General features: G+C 46.4%; 1 protein-coding gene across 1 annotated transcript in view; it reads right to left on the bottom strand.

The window, feature by feature from the left end:
- CHSY1 (chondroitin sulfate synthase 1) overlaps positions 1-24,629 on the bottom strand; it is a 92,832-nt gene extending 68,203 nt beyond the window's left edge. The window contains exons 1-2 of the mRNA XM_033166438.1: positions 24,150-24,629; positions 11,672-12,167 (exon numbers count right to left, since the gene is read on the bottom strand). Of these exons, the coding sequence (XP_033022329.1) occupies positions 11,672-12,167; positions 24,150-24,466 (813 nt within the window). The 5' untranslated portion in view covers positions 24,467-24,629. The remainder of the gene's footprint in view (positions 1-11,671; positions 12,168-24,149) is intronic.
- Between the last annotated feature and the right edge of the window lie 286 nt (positions 24,630-24,915).

Here is a 24,915-nt window from a genome sequence, read left to right as displayed (position 1 = left end):
GCATTTTGTGTTCTTTTATATTGTGATTTTACATTGTGAATGCCCTTAGATCTAGGGGTATAGAGCGGTATACAAATTTATTATTAATAATAATAATAATAATAATAATATCACACAGGAGCTGCCATTTAAATGCGTACCACTATGCTCTCAAGAAGTCAACATAACAGTCACAGCTTCATGCAATGCCTTTCCGTTAACATTCCACACCAACTTGATAAGGCAATACACATAGCCAAAGCATTTTGGTCTGCTTCAAGGTGGTTTTTTGTTTTTTTTGTTTGCAAGGGCTTGTTGCCAAGTAATTAATCACGGCCCAACGCTGCAATGCTTAATTAGTGTGGAAGTGCTATTCACAGAACAGCGATATCCCTGGCGGTCATGCCCATACTGAGTTACTCACACACACTCTCTCTGGAAAACTTTCGCTGTTATTCAACAAAGAAAACTTGTTCCTTTCAGGAAGACGCTGTGACAGAAGGGCTTGGATGAACAAAGATTATTATTAGAAGCAATTTTTAAAAACACACATAAAAACCAAAAGGCACTTCCTGCATTCACATTCAGAGCTGTGCACCTGTTAAAAGCAAATAAGTTGCTTTTCTGGAATTATATTGCAATCAAGATGAAAAGAAGAAAAAGCCTTCAAGACTTTACTTGCAGCCCATTTTCTCTGTAGGGTTGACTTACTTGCATTCACAAACCGCTGCAGTGGGGCTAATAACAAAAGCCCACACGAAAACTATTAGAGTTGGCCGGCTTCGCAGAATAACGTTATTTTAAAATAAAAATAAATAAATATGACTAATGCCAAAAGAGCTGGCCTTATCTAAATAACATTATGACCCTATTAGGTTATAGGCCCAGTTTCTTGTCCAAGCATAAGCTGTTATCTAAGCACTGCTAATTTGGATGCAGGTGGTGCTGTGGTCTAAACCACAGAGCCTAGGGCTTGCTGATCAGAAGGTCGGCAGTTTGAATCCCCACGACGGGGTGTGCTCCTGTTGCTTGGTCCCTGCTTCTGCCCACCTAGCAGTTCAGAAGCACATCAAGTGCAAGTAGATAAATAGGTACCACTCCGGCGGTAAGGTAAATGGCGTTTCCGTGCGCTGCTCTGGTTCGCCAGACCTGGAAGCTGTCTGCAGACAAACGCCGGCTCTCTCGGCCTATAGAGCGAGATGAGCACCACAACCCCAGAGTCGTCCGCAACTGGACCTGATGGTCAGGGGTACCTTTACCTTTACCTAATTTGTTGTTAAGCACCAGTGAGACTTTCACCAGTTGTCCCAGAGTCACTGTGCCCCTCCTTCAACATTTTCCAAAGATAAGAGGACTTTGGCATGGGTTGGAACACGGCTAGCCTAATTAACAGAAGCCCTGTTCATGTGTTTGGAGCAAACATGCATGGGCTTTAAGAGGGGAGGGGGAGGGTGTGCAAGCCCCACCTCCCAAGTGCATGCCAAGTGCATTCCACTTCTCTAACCTTTGCACAGAGTGCAAAGGTCCAAAGGGATCTTCTAATTGCCTTCAGCTGATCACTCTTGAAACCTCCCTGCATCCAGAACCTCTGGATAATCAGGCTTCTTGGAGGGAGACTTCTAAGCACACTCACCCGAACACACTTCAAATGCCCTTTCAGAAATTCTAACTCAACAAGTCAAGTGGGACAGAAAGTTGGCGTGCATAAGGTTCTTGGAGGGGGGTGGGATTGGAAGCAATCCTTGTCCCACTTTGAATCTACAAGCATTCACCCTGAATGCATGGCTAGGGCCAGAATCTATGTTGGAGCAGTTGTACAACCAAGCCAGGCAGCGCATGCACACACACACACCCAGATTAGTGCAGGAATATTTCCAAGAAACCAAATGACTTCGGAAGCAGCCTTAACACTGGGAAGGCATGCTATCTAGGCCAGGTATGAGGAACCACTGGCTCTCCTGAAGTTGCTGAACTACAACTCCCATCAGCCCTAACAGACATGGCCAATGGTCAGGGATGTTGGGAGTTGTAGTCCAGCAACACCTGGAGGGCCAAAGGTCCCCCACAGCACCTGCTCTACGTCATTTGGAAAGGTGCTGTAACTCAGTGAGATGCTTTGCATGCAAAACACCCCTGGTTCAATCCCTGGCATTTCAGGATGAGGAGGGTTGGGAAAGACCTCAGCTTTGAATTCTGCTTCCAGCCAGAGCAGGCATCATAGGGCCAGATGGAACCAATGATCCGCGCACAGCATAAGACAACCTCACATGCTCATCCCTAGTCCACAATTTGTAAAATGGCCCCCGAACAGGATGGGTGAAGGGTAACGAAGGAGAGGCCACTGATAGACAGAAGAAAACAGTAAAAAGAGGAGCATTTATTTACAATAGGCATGGGGAACCGGTGGCCTGCTGGACTAAAAATCTCATCACCCCTGACTGTTAGCCTTCCTGCCTGGGCCTGAAGGGAGCTGGAGTCCATCAACATCATCTGTAGAGCCACAGGTTTCTCACCCCTGATTTGCACAGATTTTCCCATTCAGGGTGAGTGTAGCTTGATAGAAAGGAAATTGTACTCCCTCTTAGGCTAGTCTTGAATGTGCAAAAGATAGATACGATGACTATTTAAAGATTCCCCCCTCCCCTCTTGCACCCCAGAGTGATATAATCCGGGGAGGGGAGTAGCTTGATTCTGCTAAACAATTAAACAGGCCCTCAACTCTACCTAGGGCAGCACCGTCCTAGCTATTTTGAAAGCAATTTAAGACAATATATCCTGGCCTACTAAAATATTTAAAAAGTTTTAAAATAGCTACTGCCAAGGACATAGGGGGGAAAGGCAGTTTTTTCCTAGACTCTTCACTGCTCAACGAGACAAGATTGAGCTGTGATGAGATTGGCAGAGCTATCCAGTCCTCCAACGTTAAGGACAATAGAAAACTCTCTTTTTTATTGTTGCTAAAACCACACAGCAAATCCTTGACAATAAAGATGATTTAAAGTGGCAATAGCCACAGAAAATCTTCTTTTAAAAATGTAGCAGAAATTAATTGTTTCACTCCAAACTAAAACCAACGAGCCATTTAAACTTCCTCCAAAGCTCAAACCATATTAGCAGTACGACAGACTGGTATTCTGTGCCACGTCCCTGAGCTTGGGAAGCAAAAACTTTAAAGGTCACTTTGTCCCAGCCAGGGCAAGAAGATAATCCCTACCCTTTTAGACAATCAGGATTCCTGGCAAGATTTTGAGAGGCTCCAGCTGGCTGCCAAGAAAGTTCACACCATCAGGGGGTTCGGAAAAGCTTTTACTGCTAAAAATGCTGGATACTACTTTAAGGCTCAATTAAGGATAAACATGGCAACTGAGAAGCTGCAGAGCTCCAGAGATTTGTTTGCCAAAAGTCAGTCAAACAAGAAACCCCATCTTGTATTGCTTGCTAGTCAAAAGCACCACCACGTCTGGCAAGTGTGCCAGACACTCCTTATTCCTTTCTTACCCTCTATTGCAGCAGCTCTGCTGCCACTGGTAGTCTTACCACAACAGTAAGAAGAAGGACTCTTTCTCACTGCTATGTTTCCCACAACCTGCACCACTTTCAGAAGTCCCCTCTGCACCACACATCTGAAGCGGTATCAATCCTGTGGATGATAAGGCTGCCAAGAGGTGTTAGGAGACCCTGTATTCGCCTTCGAAGAAGAAGAAGAGTTTGGATTTGATATCCCGCTTTATCACTACCCGAAGGAGTCCCAAAGCGGCTAACATTCTCCTTTCCCTTCCTCCCCCACAACAAACACTCTGTGAGGTGAGTGGGGCTGAGAGACTTCAGAGAAGTGTGACTAGCCCAAGGTCACCCAGCAGCTGCATGTGGAGGAGTGGAGACACGAACCCGGTCCCCCAGATTACGAGTCTACCGCTCTTAACCACTACACCACACTGGCTCTCTCTCACAGAGCTGCAATATCCAGAGTTCCCTGGGAAGAGGGGCTGAGTCTGGGAAATCTGAGGAGCACTCGCTTTTAGTTGGCATTTGGACTATAAGCAAACACAAGAGGGCATTCTTAACATTTGTCTGTAGTGTTCATTTTATCTTATGGAATAAAAAAATATAAGGTGGGGGGTGCCTTCTGGAAGGAGATGGCCTAATGAGGTTGTAGGTTGATTTCGTAACCCAATGAAGACTGTTATTAATCAAGCTGGGATAGCAAGAGCTATGTTTATTGGGAGTTGGGGTAAAAGTATAGGGTGTTAAGCCTAGCATATTGAATAGCATAAGCATTAGTATTAATGTTATAAATGTGCTTGCTCACTTATGTCCTATGGTATTAATTGGTAATATTATTTGTTTTGTGATATAAAAAATGAGGGAGGATTGAATGGCGGAGTATTGATTTCGGACAAGGCGATCTGTTGTAAATCAAATAATTAGTGGAAATAATAAAGCTGGGATGATTAAAGGAACACCTAGGATGCTGGGGATATTAAATTGATCAAATCAGTTTAAAATCGTGGTCAGGCTCAGTGGTAGATGTCAGGCTGTTTATAACACTGTGGAATTGGGAGATAAGGCGTATTGTTTAAAGTTTTTGCAAGAAACCTTATTTTGCCTTAACTTTTTTTTTTTTTGAAGCTGTATTCTGTTAAAGGGAGTGGAACTTTTTCTTCTGTTTTGTACACTTTTATGGTATGACTTCATAACCTACACAAATGAAAGAGGGCTATCAACTCCTTTCCACCCCCTTTTCTTCCACTGTGGAAGAAAACCTGAATTATGGATAGTCTTGGTCGTTGGTCTTGAAAAGCAATTGCCCATAAACACAGTCAAACCTAGGGATGGGGAAGGAAAGCAAATATCAAAACAGAACTTACTGCTATTGCTAGGCATTACTGTGTAAGCCTCTGAGCAATGATTCACACCACTGGGGCGTTTGTGTGTGTGTGTGTAATATACCGTACTTTTCCGTGTATAACGTGCCCCCTTGTATAAGACGTCCCTTATTTTTTGGGACTCCAATTTCAGAAAATGGCCCAAAGTTGTTGAACTTTTTGGGGGGAGGATTGGAGTTGTTGAGCTTTTTGGGGGGCAGGGAATGCAGTAAATCACCAACCCAACGGTTGCAACTGCTCACTAACAATCACTCGCGTATGCTACAAGCATCTGCCCCATCGCCAACAGCAGAAGTAAATAGCACAATTGCCACAGCAGCAGCCAATCCTCTGCAACCCTTGAGGCAGCAACCAATCACACACCCATTTCCAACAGCCAATAAAAAGAAAGCCTTGCCGCAGCTACCAATCACACTACAGATCGCCAATGACAATCTGCAGCTCGCGGCTGCTAACAAACACCCGTCACCCCTACCCACTACCCATGTATAAGACACCCCAAGTTTTTAAAGCTTATTTTTGAGTGGAAAAACCTAGCCTTGTACACGGAAAAGTATGGTATTATCTGTATGTATGCAGTGTGCATTAAATAAAAATGAATGTAGCCTTTGCTTCGTCGTAAAATATTCTGATTACTTAATAAAGTCTTTAAAAAAAGAAAAGAAAGAAAGCCTACAGTACAAACACCCACTGATCCACCCACTCTTACCTCTGCCCCACGTTCTCTCGCCTCTAGATCCGCTAGCCACTGGCATGTTGCCCTTGAGAAGTTCCCCACAGGCAAATGCAGTCCTTTGGGTAAAAAAGGTTCCGCACAACTGCACTACAGCAACCATCAAGAACATGATTGTGAGCAAAAAAAAAAAAAAGTCTGCTGCAATGCAAGAAAATAACACAACAAAGGATAAGGGAATGACACATAGGAATTGTGTCATGAACCCCAATGGGTATGGTTTACCTCTACGGTCCGAGGAGGTATGCATCTGAATAGCAGCTGCTGGAAACTGCTGCTGGAGGGAAGAGAGCTGGTGCATTCAGGTCCTACATGTGTGCTTCCCGTTAGTTGGCCACTGCAAGAACAGGATGCTGGACTAGATGGGTCACTGGCCTAATCCAGCAGGACACTTCTTATGTTCTAAACCGCATTGGGAAACCATAGGATATTGTATAAAGAAGTGTCCTATGTCCCTGGGTCAAGCTATCGGTCCATTGACCTCAGTACTGTCAATAGACACTGACGGAAGCTCTCCAGTTTACAGCCAGTATTTCTTCCACTCCAATGTGGAGGTGGAACCTGAAACCTTCTGCATGCAATGCAGATCCTCAGACCTTACCTTAGCTGTAGACCTTACATTGCCTGGAGCACACAGAGAACCAACTTATCAATGCTGGGTCTAAGATAGCTCTTGAGTGAGAACCAGGAACCTCTAGGCCACATATCTTCAACCTATTCAGACTCAGGACTCACATTTGACACAGACATGCATCTGAGGACCCCATTCTTAATATATATTTGCATTGTGGGAGTGCTCCTGTTGCAACCCACCTTGGATCAGGAAAAGACCCACCCTCTGAAGACCAGTGCTCTAGGCAAGAATTGTATGGGGGAAAGTTCTAGTCTGACCAAAAGCCTTTGAGCATGGGGCTGCGGGTGGGAAGGGTTGGCCTGGGAGGGGAGAGCAATTATGGGTCCTAGGAAAACTTGCCCTGGCCTGCAGTTTGCCCTACAGGGGCAGCAGTCCAGGGAATCATAGTTCCTGCAGCCCTCAAGACAGGAGTCAGGTTTTAATGCAGCCTTCGGTGGATGGGATTGTTTCTGGCAGAACTTGTGCTGTTTTGCCAGGAGACACACTATGCGCAAGAGTTTCCATCAAAGTCATAAGGTTCCACTTTGGTAAAGGAAGAGCAGGAGCTATTTGCGGGGGGGGGTGCCCATCCAGAACCCAGAATACTCTGTGCAAAAGAGAAGCCTGGCCATCACTCACACCTTTGTAAACCACACAGAGGTTTATTTTGGGCAGCTCCCCCCACCAGCCCTTTGTTTTCATTTCCAACTTCAGAAATACTTGGGGGGGGGGGGTGCGTGTGTGTTATTTTCACAAGGATAAGTTGCTAAGACTTGCAAGATGCAGAAACAGGAACAAACAAACCCACTTTCAGTTTTTAAAACTCAATGGGAAGAGGAAGAAACTTTGCTCATGAAGACCCAGAATCTCCCTTCCTTTAAAGGGAAATTGCAAACAAGAACACAAAGCATTCCATGACTTTACAACACTATGAAATGCCTATTGTTAGAAGAAAAGAAGATTCAAGAACCAGCATATGGAGTGCCCCAAGTTCTTGATCATCTTTTTTGATACTGAGTGTGTCAGAGGTACTTTTGAGTTTAAAACATTTTGTTGTTGACTTTTATAAAGAGAGGATTCATTGTATTTGCTTTTAACTTGAATGGGAGGTTGTGATGTTATCATCATAATACACCTTTTCACTTTATTATGTTTGTATGTTTATGGATGCCCAATTTATTTTGCTTTTAGATTACGGTGGCCTCCTGGCCGCAAGCCATAAAGTTCTTAAGAAAGCAACAAATGAAATTTCCAAGACAAATCACCGTAAGGTCCTTTCCCCACACAACCACCCATTCAGCTTGCCATCGCCCACATTGCACGCCAATGCCCTATCAGTTTCAACAGCCAACAGCTTATTCCCTTAGGAGAGGTCATTCTAACTAACTGGAAGCAGATTAACAGCGCATCTTCTCACGAAAGCTGGCCTCCCCTTCTTCCCAGGCACCAACCCCATATATACAAAGCAGCTGCAGTGTCTAGCCTCTCCCGTCCTCACTACTATCACCCGATGAAGGTCATTCGGAAGATACCAGGATTTAAAAGTAGCGTAGCCAGACTGATAAAGAACGCCTTGTCTTTTTAAGAAGTACAGCTGCACAATTCCTTTTATAATCTCTGGTGAAAGAGAAAGAAAGCTACTTTCTCAGGGCAAAGCTGGGCACAATCGCCGACGAGTAGTATTGTGGGGTGGCATAGAGATTACCTTTCTGTGCCACCGCTTAGCTGCCATCTGCCTACATTATGTTCAAGGCAGGCTACAGATGCCCTTTAGTAGATTCTCACTTGGCTTTCAGGGTTTGACCTCTGTATACTGGTAAATAGCCTACAATAGGGCCAAATGAGACACAAAAGTGGCCTCTTTTCATTCATATGTATCAGGCACATCCAACTCTCTAGAGACTGCGATCTACTCCCAGTATAACGAAACTGGCAGTGATCTACCCACTGTCATTGCCAAGAGTTGTTGAACTTTTTTGGGGGGGGTAGTGCCCAGAGTTGTTGAGCTTTTTCCCTGGGGGTGCATAAAAACTCTACAACAACACTACGCTAAGGGCGGGAATACAAGCTTTCACAGCGGCAGCAGAATTGGGACATAGCGCCGGGGACAGGGCACGGAGCAATCGATCAGAAGCACACAAGGCAATCAATTTCTTCAATCGCACGATTGACCTGCAGCACCTCGGCGATCTACCTGTCGATCGTGGTCGACCGGTTGCACATGTCTGATATAAATACACACGCCATGCACATATAGAATGGGGTGTGTGCATTGTAGCTTAACAGTAAATGAAATGTGGACTGTCACAAGCCAGTGGAACTTCTGGGAGGCCAAGGAAGAGGACTTGCCATCATTCTCTCCCCACCCACACCAAGCATTTCCTTTTTGCAGTTGTCAGGCTCCTCTGGAGCCAGCTGTTAAATCATCCAACCTGGTAAGGAAGATTTAAACCAGTCTGCTGTGGCTCTTTCAGCAAACTGGAAGTTTATTTCACATTAGCTTTCTCTTTGCTCTGTACTTAAATATTTGTGTCGAGATTATTTTACTTTTCGAAATATTGAATTTATTCTATGTTTGCTAAATAGCTGATTTGTAAGAATATAAGAAGAGCCCCGCTGGATCAGACCAATGGTCCATCCAGTCCAGCATCCTGTTTCTCAAAGAGGCCAGCCAGATGCCCATGGGAAATCCTCAAGCAGTTATCGTGCGCAAGAACGCTCTCCCTTCCTGTGGTTTTGAGCAAGTGGTATTTAGAAGCCCTGCTGCCTCTCAAGGTGGAGGCAGAGCATAACCACCATGACTAATACTGCCACTGATAGACTTACCCTCCCTTTTAAAGCCATCCAAGTTGGTGGCCATCACTGCCTCCTGTGGCAGTGAGTTCCATAGTTTTGTCCTCTATGTACGTATTGGTATGTTTTGCAAACTGGTTTTTTCTCTACTGCGCGTGCACACACCCTCAAAGTTCTGCATTTTGTTTCTTGCATGCTATTTTGGAACCGGCTCACTGTGGAAAAGTGGCATACAAATGAAACAAAACTAAATCAAAACGTATCTCCTCTACTCTTAAGAGAACAGCAAACACTATTCTATTGTCTCAGTTTACTTCCAGAGTTAAAAAGGAAAGTGTTTTGAGCAATGGACTAGGGGCCACATGGGAAGATGTCTCTGTGCCCTTTTTACTGATAAAGTAACCTCAACTCTCCAAACCCCTGCCTTAAAAATGGGCCATGCAAATAGGTGAATGAAGACAGCCCATTCATTTTCTTGTTCAGCTCTTAGTGGTGAGTCAGGTGCTCAAACAGGGAACTTAGGAACTGGAGTCAAACCACTGATCCATCTGGTTCAGTAGTCTACACTGACTGGCAGCAGCTTCCCAGGATTTTAGACAAAATCTCTCTCTCTCTCAGCTCTACCTGGAGGCACAGGGGTTGTACTTTGGACCTCCTGTATGCAAGGCAGATGCTTGACCTCTGAATTCCTTCCTTGGGGGGTTGTTTGGTTTCTTACAGGAGAATCTTTTGCAGGTGCATGTTTTAACTTTCCTCTCTTGTTGACTACCTGGGTTCTCAAAGCTTGAGAGCAAGAAAGTGCAACTTAGACCGTGTATGCAAACAGGAAGATGAAATACAGAGTGATTCTGATCAGTCAGGAAATGAGATCAGGGAGAAAAGGTAAGAGTTTATGCGAACAGTTTCAGAATAACCTCTCTTACAGACCAGTCAACTAAGAATGCCAAAGCTAGCTTTTGGGTTTCAGGGTACTCTCCCTCAAGCTCGGCACTAAAAATAAAAAGGGGAAAGGGGGATGCAATGGAGGTGGGGAAAAGAAATTGGTGTCACTGGCGCAGGGCATGTTAAAGTCCCATCTGCAAGGTGATTCGGGAAGCTCTTGCAAACTGGTTGACAAAGGCTGACAAAGAAGCAACGGTTGCTTTTCCCTTTCGGAATAAATTTAAAATGCCAGAGGTTATTTAGATCTACCTCTGGCACTAATTAGAACACATGAGGTGGTGGCAGTGATTACTAACAATGCTATATTTTTGGCCGCCTTTCCTTGTAAATAAGAGAGCTGAAGAAAACAGAAGACCTGGATAGCCCAGCCACCCCCAGCCTGGAGTCTTCCTGATATATTGGACTACAACTCCCATCATCCCCAGCCAATACAGCTGATGGGAGTTGTAGCCCAAAATACCTAGAGGGCAACAGGTTGGAGAAGGATGTGTTAATCATTATCCTAGCAACACTGAAGATCTATATAAGCCATCGAAATATTGCCTAATGGGAATTCTCCACACCTTTAACTTCCTATCTCAATTTAAGATTTCTCGCATGCACATCCTGAGTTTGGGAGGTAGTTTGCCAAGTTGCTCTCTTCAGCAAGATGTCCATAAGAAAAGAAAGGAAAACCACATTTTCTCCTTCAGTTATCCTCTGGGCTTTGCCTCAGTGCTAAAGAGCTTAAGGCAAGCTAGGGACTTACTGAACTGCAATGAACCTTTGCCTGAACCCAGAACCTATAAACCAAACATAATCAAAATGTAACATAGGGTACTGAACACCAAAATTTTCTCATCCACCCCCCCACCCCACCCCACCACACACTGCAGAGATGAATATTTGCCTAGATTAAAATTTAACCGAAATTCCTCAAAATCAAAACCATTAGATCTGAAAGCAGATTTCCTGGAAGGCCTCCAATGAGCGCACACAATTTGAGGAATACTACTTTTCAGTCCATATGCTGTGGGTTGCTCAGGGGAGGGGGGAGAACACACACACACAGCAACAGAGATTTCCAGACAGATATGTCACCTAAATTTGCATTTTTCTCAAAGCACAACAGTTCTTCATTAACATGACCTAAAAAAGAAGTATTAAAAAAACATTTAAAGCTCTCCCCATCAGCACTAGTGTAGTGGTAGATTCAGAATTTCAGGGTCCATTCATAATGGCTACAGCAACACCGCTTCTAAGATTATACAACAACCTTAGAAATACGTAAATAAATAAATAAATAAATAATAGGAGGCACTAGAATCATCAATGCTGATCTCCATGTGTTGCCTTTCATCTAGATGTACTATTTTCTGTGCACATGCATGGACAAAGAATTTGGAGTGTTCCAATGTCTTCTTTCTGAGCGACTTAAGTTGTGTTTTCCATGAAGTCCCATTACATGTAAGCACTAAAAACACAAGTTTCAGGAGCACCAAAAGCACAAGTTCCAAGAGAATGGTGTGCAACAGAACTTGCACACCATTCTCTTGCAACTTGTGTTTTCAGTGCTCCTAAATGCCTAGCTTTGGAGCACACAGTGGCCAAAATGCTCCCACCTTCCATGCTGATTGAGAGACTCTAGGATACTGCAGCCACGGACCCTGCTGCAGAAATAGCAAGAAGTATTCAACACTCCCCTCCTCCCACACACCGATACCCCGGACCATACCAGCTACATACCTCGTAAGACCAGACGCACTGCACTCCTGCGAATCTCCGTACGCATCGCCCAATCTCCACATCCTCGTGGGTCGTGTACATCTCTCGAAGGCACTCCCCGATATGAGGGACCATCCTCCGCAGGATTTCACGGCTCATGATGACGCCTGGGCCCCCCATACAGAAGTTCTCCCCGGGCTCCAAGGCCAGCTTCCCCATTTCTTCCGTGGTGCCCAGACCCGTCTGCCCAAGGAAGAGGGGCTCGCTGCTGTTCAAGCTTCGAAGGAAGTTCTCCAGCTTGTCTCCCTTGACGTAAACATCGTCGTCTGCCCGCATGAACCATTCGTACTGGTCCAAGTAGTGGTCATGCATGTACTTGAGCATCATGAACGATTTCTTCTGGGGTGGGTAAGAGTCATCCACACCAGGCAGTGGCACGATGGGGATGGGGAGAGAGGTGTCTGAGCCCTCGCTGGAGAAGAACTCAACCTTGCCAGGGATGGTGCTGGACCACGTTCTGCAGAGTAGAAGACCAAAAACCAGTTACGCAAAACCGCTCTGTTTGTGCATATTCATGGAGACTGAGTCAAACCATTGGGTCCATCTAGCTCAGCATTACACAGACTGACAGGTTGCTGCTCTGCAGGGGTTCAGGCAGGGGATATTCCCAGTCCTACCTAAAGATCTTGGGGGGGAAAGCAGATGCTCTTCTGTTCTAAGCACTGGACAGGTGGGGTCTGGTAATGACCAAAGAGGCCTCGCCTGTGTTCTGATTGACACATGATTTTTAATGGCCACAGCTCAGTGGAAGAGCATTTGTTTTGCAGGCAGAAGGTCCTACATTCGATTCCTGACATCTCCAGGTAGAGCTGGGGGAGAACTCCATCTGAACCCCTAGAGAGCTGCTGCCAGTCAGTATAGCCAGTGATGAGTTAGCTAGACCAATGGGTCTAACTCACTGTACAGTATTGATAAGAGCCCTCTGCCCTGGCTGTAGAGCTGTGCTTATTGTGACCAAAATCACAAAAGAGGGCATCTCATCTATATCTCATTTCTAAAGCTTCCTACCCACTGACCTGAGGAAGGATCCTGCTGAACAATAAGAGGGTTTCTCTGATAAGACAGAAGGGGTGAAGTACTTGCCCTGCAGCCGTCTAAGAAATTAACCCAAATCACTTCTTTTGACCTAGGGACTGAAACCTAGGTGACCATAAGCCGATAGTTTCAGGTACAGTATAGACAATCCAGAGTCTTTAGACAAAGCACTTTCCAGCCCATATGAATTCATATTTTGTCATTTCTTTGAATGAACATAGGAAGCTGCCTTATACAGAGTCAGAGCCATAGTCCTTGGACATTCCCATCCCTATCTTCCCCTTCCTGACAGTGTACGCTCAGTCCATGAATGTAAGGTTTATTCAAGTACCTTTTGCAAGAGAGTTTGTTGAATGCTTTATGGAGGTTCAAGCACATAATGTCTAGGAGGGCATCCTCATCTACATGTGTGTTGACATTCTAAGAGGCTTGTGAGTCCTGGCAGCTGAAGCTGATGAAAGAGTTGTGGTGCCAAAACTTCTGGAGAGCACCAAGTCAGGAGAGGCTGTCTTAGTGTTCGATATTGCTTGGTCTGAATCCACCAGTTATGTATTTCAGTGTGAGATTCTATAATTTTAACAGTCACAAGCAGTAACAATTGGGCACACTGCAAATCAATCCCTCTTCCCAGGGAACTCTGGGAATTGTACATCTTGCAGGGGAGTAGCTGTGCCCTAACAACTCTCAGCACCCTAACAACTCCCAGGATTTTTTTGGGGGGGGCATGACTGTTTAAAGAGATATCATGATGCTTTAAATGTATGGTGTGAAGAATGTGACCTAACATAGACTACTGTCGCCACTGTAATGCAAGGTTTCTGTTGCAGGTCTCTCTCAAGTCAGAACCAAAAAACAAGACCCACCCAAGGGACAATTATGGCCAACATACACATTCAGTGTCTGCTCCAGTTTTTCAAAGACCATGAAGTCTATACTACCCAATGTTCTCTTCTCAAATTTCCACCTATAATTTCTACCTACAAGAAGTGTGCTTTTGGCAGGAAGAGATGACGGGGGAAAATCTCTGCTCAGTAACCAGATAGTTTCATACCCGTCACCTTTTCTTCCTTCCCTGCACAAAGGTAGAACATTTTTAGTTATGTTAGACAGCTTTGTTCCAGACATTATCAGTGTTCAGAATCTGACCTAAAAACACTAACGAGGTACAAAAATAAAACACTCTTTAAATGTGTTCTTCCTATTTTATACTGGGGGCTCACCAATAGTTTTAGACAATAAACTGATCTGTTCAAACATGAAGAAGAAAAGGAATGAAAGGCTGACTATTTTATGTGGCATTAGAATTTAAAATACTCACACATTTTAAAATAATTTACATATACTTAAACTACCAGCTTATTTGGAAACAGATGAAAGTGGTTTGGGTTCCCCCCCCCCCAGCATAATAAAGTCAGGAGGAGCAGAAAAATTGCTGTTGATATGCCCAATACATATTAAAGTCAACACAGTGGATTAATGTATCAGAATTCTATCAACCCAGCCTGTCCTACAGATATGGACTGGATAACAACAAAATGAAATCTGACAGAAAATAAATAAAATGTCCATTAAAACTAACATAATGTATGCTAAGTGTAATTTAGGCTATTAAACACTTTTGCTGTCCAGGCACATGTAAAGTATCTGGCAAGCCAATTAGAAAATAAGGCGGCACAATTTAAGATAGGGAACCTATTGAGATCCTACTTCTGTGAACAGAGATGAGCCAGCCCCTCTGCGAATACAAAAACTCACTCAGGTGTTTGCTTCAGCCGGAGCACCATTATAGTAAAAGCAGGCGGTCAAAATAAAAAATAAAAAAGAACAGGGGTTAGATTTTGGACATTTGGCACCACCAAGAAAGGAGAACAAGAGGGGTCTTGAAGTTGCTCATCAACAGTTAGCAGCACAGAGTGAGCAGGCACTCGGGTTCCTTCTCTAGGGCGATATGTATTTCTGTTTCAATTCCAGTAATTATTTCTAAATGTGTATCGATACACATGTTAGCAGACGCAAATCTGTACCCGCTTTTGTCTTATTTCTCGGTGATGCATTTCCTCTTTTATAAATGACTTGACAGGCCTTATGTAAATAGGGTCTCTTCTTCGGGCTGCTTGCCATGATGTCTACTCTGCCAACACTGTCAGGAGCCTGTGTGCTTCTGAAGACCGGTTGCTGGAAACCGCAAGAGGAGAGAGTGGTCTTGTGTTCAGGTATCCAGGACCGAGCCCGTTTTGGGCTTTAAAGGTCAGCACCAACACTTTGAATTGTGCTCGGAAACATACTGGGAGCCAATGTAGATCTCTCAGGACCAGTGTTATGTGGTCCCGGCGGCCACTCCCAGTCACCAGTCTAGCTGCCGCGTTCTGGATTAATTGCAGTTTCCAGGTCACCTTCAAAGGTAGCCCCACATAGAGCGCATTGGAGTAGTCCAAGCGGGAGATAACCAGAGCATGTACCACTCTGGCGAGACAGTCTGCGGGCAGGTAGGGTCTCAGCCTGCGTACCAGATGGAGCTGGTAGACAGCCGCCCTGGACACAGTATTAACCTGTGCCTCCATGGACAGCTGTGAGTCCAAAATGACTCCCAGGCTGCGCACCTGGTCCTTCAGGGGCACAGTTACCCCATTCAGGACCAGGGAGTCCCCCACCCCCACCCACCCCCTATCCCCCAAAAACAGTACTTCTGTCTTGTCAGGATTCAACCTCAATCTGTTAGCCGCCATCCATCCTCCAACCGCCTCCAGGCACTCACACAGGACCTTCACCACCTTCTTAGGCTCCTCCCAATTGCATTTTTTGGGGAGGGGGAGTGACCACTCTTCTCTGCCCCTTACCCTTATCTCTCACCTTGCCAATACATTTTTTTTAAGCCCAGACCAACACAACTATGGCTTACTGTAAGCAAGTAGTTTCAAAACAACCAAACACAGAACATATTTGATTCATTCCTTAGAGATCGCATCCAGGAAACAAAAGTTTCTCCTCCCTAAAATTAAACAAAAGTCAACCCAAGGCAGCTTCTTCCCCACAACCACCAAAGCCAGAAAGATATAAACAAACATTAATTTTGGGTTTCTTCCCTTCTCTGAGTGTCACAGGTTGAAGTACAGAAACTCAAGGCAGAAAATGTAGGGATCTGCAATCGTTCAGAGACCACAAAGTTAAGCAGTTGGTGTGTGGGGTTTTGTGTGTGTAAAAAATACCAACCCTGTTCTTGCTTTCATTATGAAGGCAGCCTTGCCTTATAAAAGCACTCCCCCAGCCCCCCCCCCCACCCTGCCCCACACTCCACTCCACCCCAGGCAGATTCATCTGATAAAGTGGCAAGATTAGGTTCTCCCAGCTACTCCTGTTTAATGACTTCCCTTTACAAAAGCCAATTAATTCCCTTACTTGCTTCCCTGCACCATGAAAGATTAACTGCTCCAAGACATGACTGCCAGAAAATACAGGCAGGCAGTTTCATTTGTACAAAAGACGAGCTACACCTAAGGCAGTGGTTTTTTCTAAGCATCTGCCTTCAAGGAATCAGTTCCACAGACGCTAATCTGCAGAGGAATTCCTTTGAGTTACTCTTCTCAGGTGGGCACTGTGGCGATCCACTCCAACTGCACAGAACCCCCAGACGTTTGACGGTCCATTGGTACCGGCACCAACGACTGGTTAATTACATGCTGCCACCGGTAATCGCTTCACTCACTTCAGTCAGGGATAAGGTTGGAACAAACTGGGTTTATTGAAGCTCAATACATAAGCATGTGGTTCCCAAATGAATAGTTCTTTTTTAAAAAATCTTTAATAACAGATCCTATACCGGCCTAAACCTATAGCTTCTAATCCATTGCAGTTCCAAACCATCTCTCCCTTCTTCTGACCTCACTACCTCTATCTTACCCTCAGACTATCTCCACTGCCCCCTCTCAGAACTCCCCGCCACCCTTCCACAAACCTCTCAACAAAAAAACCCCCTAGGGTGGGTTTATATAGCCCTCCTAACTCCGCCCCCTAAGGATCTGACTGGCTAATCCCTTTAACTCCTTCTATGCGGTCCCTAAGTTTGGGTGATGGTCACAGGCACCTCAGGCCACAATTACCTGGATAGGTGCAGTGTTCAGAGTGCTGCATTGGCAGACCTGGGTTCAAATCCCGAGGGCCTGACAAGAACTCTCAGCCTAATCTACCTTGCAGGGCTGTTGGGGTGATAAGGGAGGGGGAAGAATGAGCATCACGCTGAGCTCTTTAGAGGTAGTTTAGAGTAACCTTGTAAATAAATAAAAACAAAATAAACAAAACAAAACAGGGGAAGGAAACCGCCACCTTGGGTTCCACAGTAGGCGAAATAAATATTCACCTGGATACTGTGCACAATAAAATGAGGCTGTAGGATGCCTGACAGATACTCATCAGGCAAAGAGGACCATTGCCAATATTCTTGAAAGAGTTGTGGGAATTTGAACCATAACAAATAGATATATCATCTCAGCCTTCGGCAGCTTAGTATCCATGGGACTACAGCTTCCCTCAGACCAACGGACCCAACTAGCACTTTGTGTGACCTAAATCCCTCTGCAATGTGTAGTTCAATGTCAAGACATGTAAATGTTCCTCAGCAGAAAAGCTGTATTGTAGTTTCAATAATTTTAAGAGTTGGGTTAGCCTTTTACAGTGTCACTGTTTTTTTATGGTTTTAGAGTGAAGCATCTTATTAAGTTTCCAGTTCATCAACAATAATCTTGGTCCTGCCTCCAGGCTTCCCAAAGGCACCTGTTTGGCCACTGTGAAAGCAGGTTGCTGGAACGGACAGGCCTTTGGACTTTACTACAGCCACTACCACTGGGAAGTCTAATTTAGGACACTGGAAACTGCCTCACTGGTCCATCTAGCTCAGCACAGCCTCTAATACCAGGTGCTGGAGAACATGGACGGGAGAGAAGGCTGATTGTGATTTCCCCCTCCTTGTGGACTTTCCATAGGCACCTGGTTGGCCACTGTGAGAAAAGGATGCTGAATTAGATGGAACATTGGCTTGATCCAGCATGGTTCTTCTTATCATCCTATTTACCATCTCCCAATCCATTTGGTGTGGGGGTTGTTGTTTTTTTAACATTGGCACATTAAAAAAAAAACATAAAGAACCATGTGTTGGAAAGGAAACGCAGGAGTTGTTGGGTTTTTTTTTGCAGAATGTTGATCAAACAAATAAGATTTATGGAGGGGTAGACATTTACAGCTGAGATACTAAACATCTCTAAGACACTAGCATCTCAGTGGCACAGACACTGAAAATCTGGTGATCGATACTTTAACTAAAAAAGCAAACTCAGCCACTTAGTAACATAGGTAGGCTGCCTAATATGAAGTCAGGCCATTGATCCCTCTAACTCAGTTTTGTTGACACTGACTGGCAGCGGCTTTCCACTGTTTCAGACAGAGGACATTCCCGGCCCTACCGGGAGATGCCAGGAATTGGACCAGGAACCTTCTACAGAGAAGGCAAAATATTCCACCATTGAGCTATGGCCCTTTTCCCAGCTGCTGCTTTAAGTGTCTCAGACCTGGCCTACAAAGTAGCAGAAATTAGTGGTCGAATTGTATCACAAGAGTCTGTGGTAGAAGATAAGTGTTTGTACATTCCCAGTGTGGGGAGCAACGAGGAATTGTCTACAAGAAACCTAGCACACTAAGGTTCTGGCCCAGCCTACTCCCTGCTGGGCTAGTTTTCTGTCATGTAAGAAGGGCTGCTTCTTACACGAGGGAGTATTCAAACACCGCACCCCCATGCCAGCAGTCTGAAGTGGTACAGTCCATTCTACTACCTCGAGAGGACTCTACCACCTCATTCCGCAGCACGTGTAGCTCCAGACTATATATGCGCTCCTCCTGCTGTTAAAACCCTTACACTGGCTTCCCATTGCCTTCTGGATCTAATTTTAATCTCCTTGCCTTTAGCTTTACTTTTAGATAGATATCATTTATATACCACCTTTTCATAGAAGATCAGAGGTAGTGAACAGAAGCCTCCTCTGAATTCCTGCATGGCAGGGGGTTGAACTAGATGACCCTCAGGGTACCTTCCAGTTCTTACAATTCTATGATTCCAGGAAATCAAGAGAGTCAAGTTCTCAAAAAGGATAGTTTTCGTTACATGCAACACTTGGTGTCACCTATGTGGGTTTTGTGCATGTCTAGAATAAGGGATAATAGGCTGGAGTTTTAAAAGCCTGGAGAATTACCTAGGACAACACGGCTATGACTCAATGGCTACTAGCCATGATGCCTATGCTCTGCCTCTATGGCTGGAGGCAGCAATGCTTCGGAATACCAGTTGCTGGAAGCTCAGATACTGCTTGACGGTTTCCCACAGGCAGGGCCGTCTCATCCATAGGGGCTGGTGGCGCGGTGCACCAGGGCGCCGGGCCCCCCCAGGGGCGAGCCCGCTGGCATACCAGGCTCCCCCTCTCCACCTGCCCCCGCCACCATGGGCGGGCACTCGCGCGCCGGTGGGCGGGCGGGCTGCAAGCCGGCCGCCCTCGCCTCCCGGAGCCCCAGTGGAGCGCTGGAGCGGCGCGGGCTTTGCATGCCCTTCCAGCACTCCAGCTGGGCTCCGGGAGGCGAGGGCGGCCGGCTTGCAGCTCGCCCGCCCGCCGTGTGCGCAAGCGCCTGTCCGCCCGCCCCTCATCCCCCACCCGCAGGCGTGCGAGCACCTGCTCCAACGCACGCCCCTCATCCCCTGCTCGCCCACCCCCCCTCCGAGGGGCGGCCAGCGCTGGAGGGAGGCAGACGGAGAGGCGGCAGGCTGGGGGCATCGAGGGATCGCTGCGCCACGGCGGCCGATCCCTCTAAGACAGCCCTGCCCACAGGCAGGTTGGTCACTGCGTGAACACGATGCTGAACTAAATAGGCTATTTGTCTGATCCCCCAAGGTGTTTTTCTTATGTAGCCTACAAAGGGCTATGTTTCAGGGGAAGGGAACACGCATTTAAAAGGAGATGGTCCCATGTTCAGCATCCTGATATGTCCAGTTAAAATAACCCAGGTAGCAACGTCGAAAAAGATCTCTAGCTACAACACTGCAAAATGACTGAGCCAATCAATTGCTTTGGATCTCTGTGTATTGTGCGACCAACACTCTGGTGGTGTACATATGTTTGTGTGTTAGTTAACAAAGCACTTCGCCTTGCAATCTTCACAATTCTAGGCCCATAAGAAACCCCTCAACCAGCAAAACTATTGGCTCCCTGGAAGTTGAACTTTCTGTATATGGTAAAGGAGTCGGGGGGGGGGGGGTTGTGAGTGGAATAAAATAATTTCCCAATCAATCAATTACATTTTTAAAAGCTTCCATTCCGTTAGAAGTGGGGGGGGGGAGAGAAAATGAGCTGGTTTCAATTACGGGCTCGTTTGTGCCAGAATCCTTGCCAAAAGTTGTAATTCAGTACATGAACATTAGCTTCTTACAGCCTCGCTGAGAACAAGGGTGCTTAATCGATGCCACCTAAATGATTCGGAGGAGAAAAGATGAGCCACAAACGAAGGAGGCCTCTTAAATCACAGCTCTCTGGTGGATTGCAGGCACCAGTTTTGCTGAATAATACACCATGCATTTAAAGCACTATAGCACCACTTTAGCAGTCATGTCTTCCCCCAAATAATTCTAGGAGCTGCAGTTTCTTAAAGGTGCTGAGCATTGTTTGAACTCTATTCCCCTCCAATTTCCAGAGTTCCCTGGGAAGAGGGATTGGTTGTTAATTTACTGGGAATTGTAACTCTGTGAGGGGAATAAGGGCCTCCTAACAACTCTCAGCCCCCTTAGCAAACTGCGGTTCCCAGAATGCATTGGAGGAAGCCATGACTGTTAAAGCAGTATAACAAGTGTTTTAAATGTGTGCAATGGATGCAGCATAAGTATAGCTGAGTGTTGTGAAAAGAAATCCACCTAAAGAGCCTTCTAGCCTGCAATATCCTGTCACTTTCTCCTAATGTCCCATTATACTCTCAGCACAACCCAAGGAACAGAACCCAAAATGGAAGGTATGCGGGCCGGGGAAGGCTTGGTTCTTAATGCTTTTGGGTCCCAAGGTGCAGGGAAGAGGTTTAGCAATTGTCCATCCCGCCCCCCCCCCCCAGATTCCTGACTGCCCCCTTTCTCCACTATCATATGGAGAAGCACAGGAACATTGGAAGCTGACTTGTACAGAGTCAGACCATTGGTCCATCCAGCTCAATACTGTCTACACTTTCTCGCAATCTCTCTCCAGGGTTTCAAGCAGGAAGTGTTTCCCAGCCCTACCAATAGATGCTAAAGATTGAACCTTGCAAGCAAAGCAGGTGTTCTGCAACTGAGCTACAGACCTTCCCCTGAAGCATTGCATTCCCAAGTCCAAAAGGCTTGCAAGCATTGATTCGGTTTGAGGGCTAAACCTGCCCACCACTAACACTGGATGGCCTAACATCTGATAGCTTGCACCCCGAGAGGATATGATGCATATATGCCTTTCACACGCTATGTTTTTCATAAAGGCAGACATTTATTACCTGGCTCTCAAAACACTGTTGCAGGAATTTAAGTCAGGCCAGCTTGTCTGCTTTAGGGGTTGAAGGACTTGAACTCTCTCCCCCTGCGTTCCTGCCACACACCTGATCAAATCTAATAGTCCTTTGGCTAATGTAAAACAAAGCAAACGCCTATTTACACGCACCCGGGAAACTGGATTTGCCCCTTCCAAGCAAAAGGTCACGCATACATTTGTAGTTTGCAGAGCAGAGGTGGGGAACTTGTGACTGTCCAGATGCCATCGGACTACACTTCCCATCATCCAATGCATGGCTAAACTATGGAACTCACTTCTGCAGAGGGCAGTGATGCCTTCCAACTTGGACGGCTTAAAAAGGTGCCTTCCATAGCTCCAGTTACAGGTAGGTAGCCGTGTTGGTCTGCCGTAATCAAAACAAAATAAAAACAAAATAAATTCCTTCCAGTAGCACCTTAGAGACCAACTAAGTTTGTTCTTGGTATGATACGAAGGTATCTGAAGAAGTGTGCATGCTCACGAAAGTTCATACCAAGAACAAACTTAGTTGGTCTCTAAGGTGCTACTGGAAGGAATTTATTTTATTTTATTTTTTGGCTTAAAAAGGATTAGTGATAGAACAAGACTAGCAATGGCTACTAGACATGATGGCTATGCTTTGCCTCGACAGGTGGAGGCTGCAGTGCTTCTGAATGCCACTTGCTGGAAACCACAGGAAGACAGTGTGCTAATGTGCTCCCACAAGCATCTGACTGGTCACTGTGAGAACAGGATGCTGGACCAGACAGGCCACTGGCCTCTTATGCTCTTATCCCTGATCATGGTCCATGTTGGCTGGGGTGATGAGGTGGAGTCTTAACTATCTGTAGGGCCACAGACTGCCCACTTGCATTATAGAGAAGGGGATATTCAACCTGCAGCATGCACCACACTCCTGGGAATTCAATTTTTTTTTCCTTGCAGAGGAGCCATTAAGCTGGGAATTCCACCATGGCCAACAGGCTGTTCTGTGTCTACCCAATTGCATCACTTCCTACCTAAGGAGCTTGATTTAGTAATTGTGGTGTCTGCCACAAGCAGAGGAAGAGTCTCAGACCGAAGAAACAAGGGGAGACGAGCCAAGGAGGCCCAGTGGTAGAGCATCTGCTTTTGATGCAGAAGGTCCCTGGTTCAATCCCCACTATGTCCTGTAGAAACCCTGCGGGGCGGCTGCCTGCCAATGCAGGCAACACTGAGCTGGCCAGTGTAGCTGACTCAGTGTAAGGCAGCTGCCTGTGTTCATTCAAAGAACGTCAAAACGTGAATTCATATGGGCCAGAAAGTGCTTGGCCTAAAGACTCTGGATGGTCTATATCTGAAATTATTTGCATATGAAATTATTTGCATGTGCCTGCTGGATCAGCCCAATGGATCATTGAGTCCAGTATCCTGTTGTCACATTGCCAACCAGATGCCCTAATGGGAAACCCACACGCAGGACCCAAGCACAAGAGAACTGGCCCCCTCCCCGCCACCCCGCTGAACTGGCATTCAGAAGCATCACTGCCTGCAGCCATGGGGGAAGAGCAGAGTCAAAACTCGGCTTTCAATCGTTTGGTCAAATTAAGCTGTTTTGGTTTGATTCCCTAAATGGATTCAGGGCAAATATTTCACCACACCCGTCTTATAGAATAAACCCCCGTTACTGTCCAGCAGGATCCTTCCTCAAGTCACCGAGCAGGAAGCTTTAGAAATGAGATAGAGATGAGATGCCCTCTTGGGGGATTTTGATCACAACAGAAGGCACACAAAGCTGTTATAAAGATTGGCTGCCCATCAGGACATAGGCAAGGCCTCCCTGGTCAATCCCAGTGCCCATCTGTCAGTGCTTAAGAGAAGCCAGCAGGTATTCAGCAAGACACCCCCCTCCTGGAATTATGAAGCAGGTTTGAGATGCTTATGGGGAGGGGGGAGGGGAAATAAAACAAGATTCCCTTCCTCTCTAATGCAAGCCTTTATCTTCTTAACAGATGGAAAGCTAGCAGCACATATACAAAGGAAGCAAGCTGGTCTCGGTCTCTCTCCCCTCCGCTCCAGAGATCTCCAAACCACCTCCACCAAAACCAAGGGAGGGTGTGTCATGTGTTTTCACATACAGAATTATCATGCCAAGGAAGCTAACTGGCAGAACTTACAAGCCGCATTCCCTATGCCAGGGATTGTTCTCTTGTGAGAGAGGGCCGCCAGAGAGGAGTGGCTCTCACATCCCTGAAGAGCAAAGAACAGGCAAAAGAAAACCCTGGGAATGAATTCCTGGGAGAGGAGGACAGGTGAGAGGGTTCTCTCCCCATCTCCCATGCGCAGTGGAGAGACCCATTTAACATGCACCATGCGGTTGTGCAGAGTGGGAGGAAGGTGATAGGGTGTCAGTGAGAAAGGCCTTGCCACATGCATTGCTGGGCACGGAAGAGAGACACAGGATAGCAGTTAATTGCAAGGTAAAAGCTAGAAAGACAGGGAGGTTCTGGGGAATGAACCCCAGACCTTCTGCATGCCTTACCACTGAACCACAGTTCTTCCTAACAAAGTAAGGTTCTAGTTCTCATTGTTCTGAATAAAAAGTTGACTGAAATAGGAAGCTGCTTTACACCAAGTTAGATCACTGGCCCGTCCAGCTTAGTACTCTCTCAGTGACTCTCCAGGCTAGAGGCCTCTCCCTGCCCTACCTGGAGATGCCAGGGGATTGAACCTGCAAAGCAGGCGCAGCAGCAGTTAGCTATGTCCTGCCCCACAAATGGGTGTTAGAAGCCTTCCTAACCATACAGAACAACAGAGGGCAAATTAAGTCTGTGGTTCAGAAGGCAGGTGGGTAAATGAATGGAGGTCCTCACCTGTAAGCCGCCACCGCTCGGTTCTGCAGGTATTTCTGAGCCGTCATGACCCCCACAAAGAGGAAGTTCTTGGCGGGCAGGATCTCGCCTTGGTGCTCGGCAGGGTCCTGATGCCACAGCAAGGCCCCCCGGGAGTCTCGGTGCAGCAACCCCACACTGGCCTTTGCCCGGCACCCTTCCAGGCTGGCCTTCCGCCGATGCTGTCCTGCTCTCTTCAGCTCCGAGGCTCGAGGGAGGATGAGCCGGGAAGCCAGGATGAAGCCCAGCACCAGACCGAGCAACACGCTGAGCCAGGAGCGGCGGCTTCTGCCAGCCATTCCCCACTCCCTGCCTCAGCACACCCAGGGCCCCCCAAAACAGACACACACACACACCCCTCAGTTTCAGATCTCCAGAACAGGGCGCCTTCTCTTTCCGTCCTTTGGCCACACACTAGAGCTTTCCCCAAAACAGGAAGCACCCCAAGAGTAGTGGGTAGGGGGTAGGACTGAGCTCTGGAATCCGAAAGGGGGTTTTCCTGCACCCCAATACGCCTTTTGAAGCCTCCCTCTTCCTGTCCTCTCCAGATATCCCAGTCCTCTGCCACCTACTGTACTTCAGTTCTGAGCTTTTCTGTACCCCTTCTTCCCAAACCCCACAAACTCAGCAGGATTCCACCGCCCCACAACCTAACTGACCACTCCCCCTCCCCAAAGGAGACCTAACCACTCTTCCCAACTCCAGCGCGTTTCCTCCCCCCACCGCGCCTTGCTTAATCGGCTGCTTG

The sequence above is a fragment of the Lacerta agilis genome, chromosome 13 (assembly GCF_009819535.1).
Source record: "Lacerta agilis isolate rLacAgi1 chromosome 13, rLacAgi1.pri, whole genome shotgun sequence".
NCBI classification, from domain to species: Eukaryota; Metazoa; Chordata; class Lepidosauria; order Squamata; family Lacertidae; genus Lacerta; species Lacerta agilis.
Note: the sequence above shows the minus strand (reverse complement) of the source record. Positions and strands in the feature narration are given on the sequence as shown.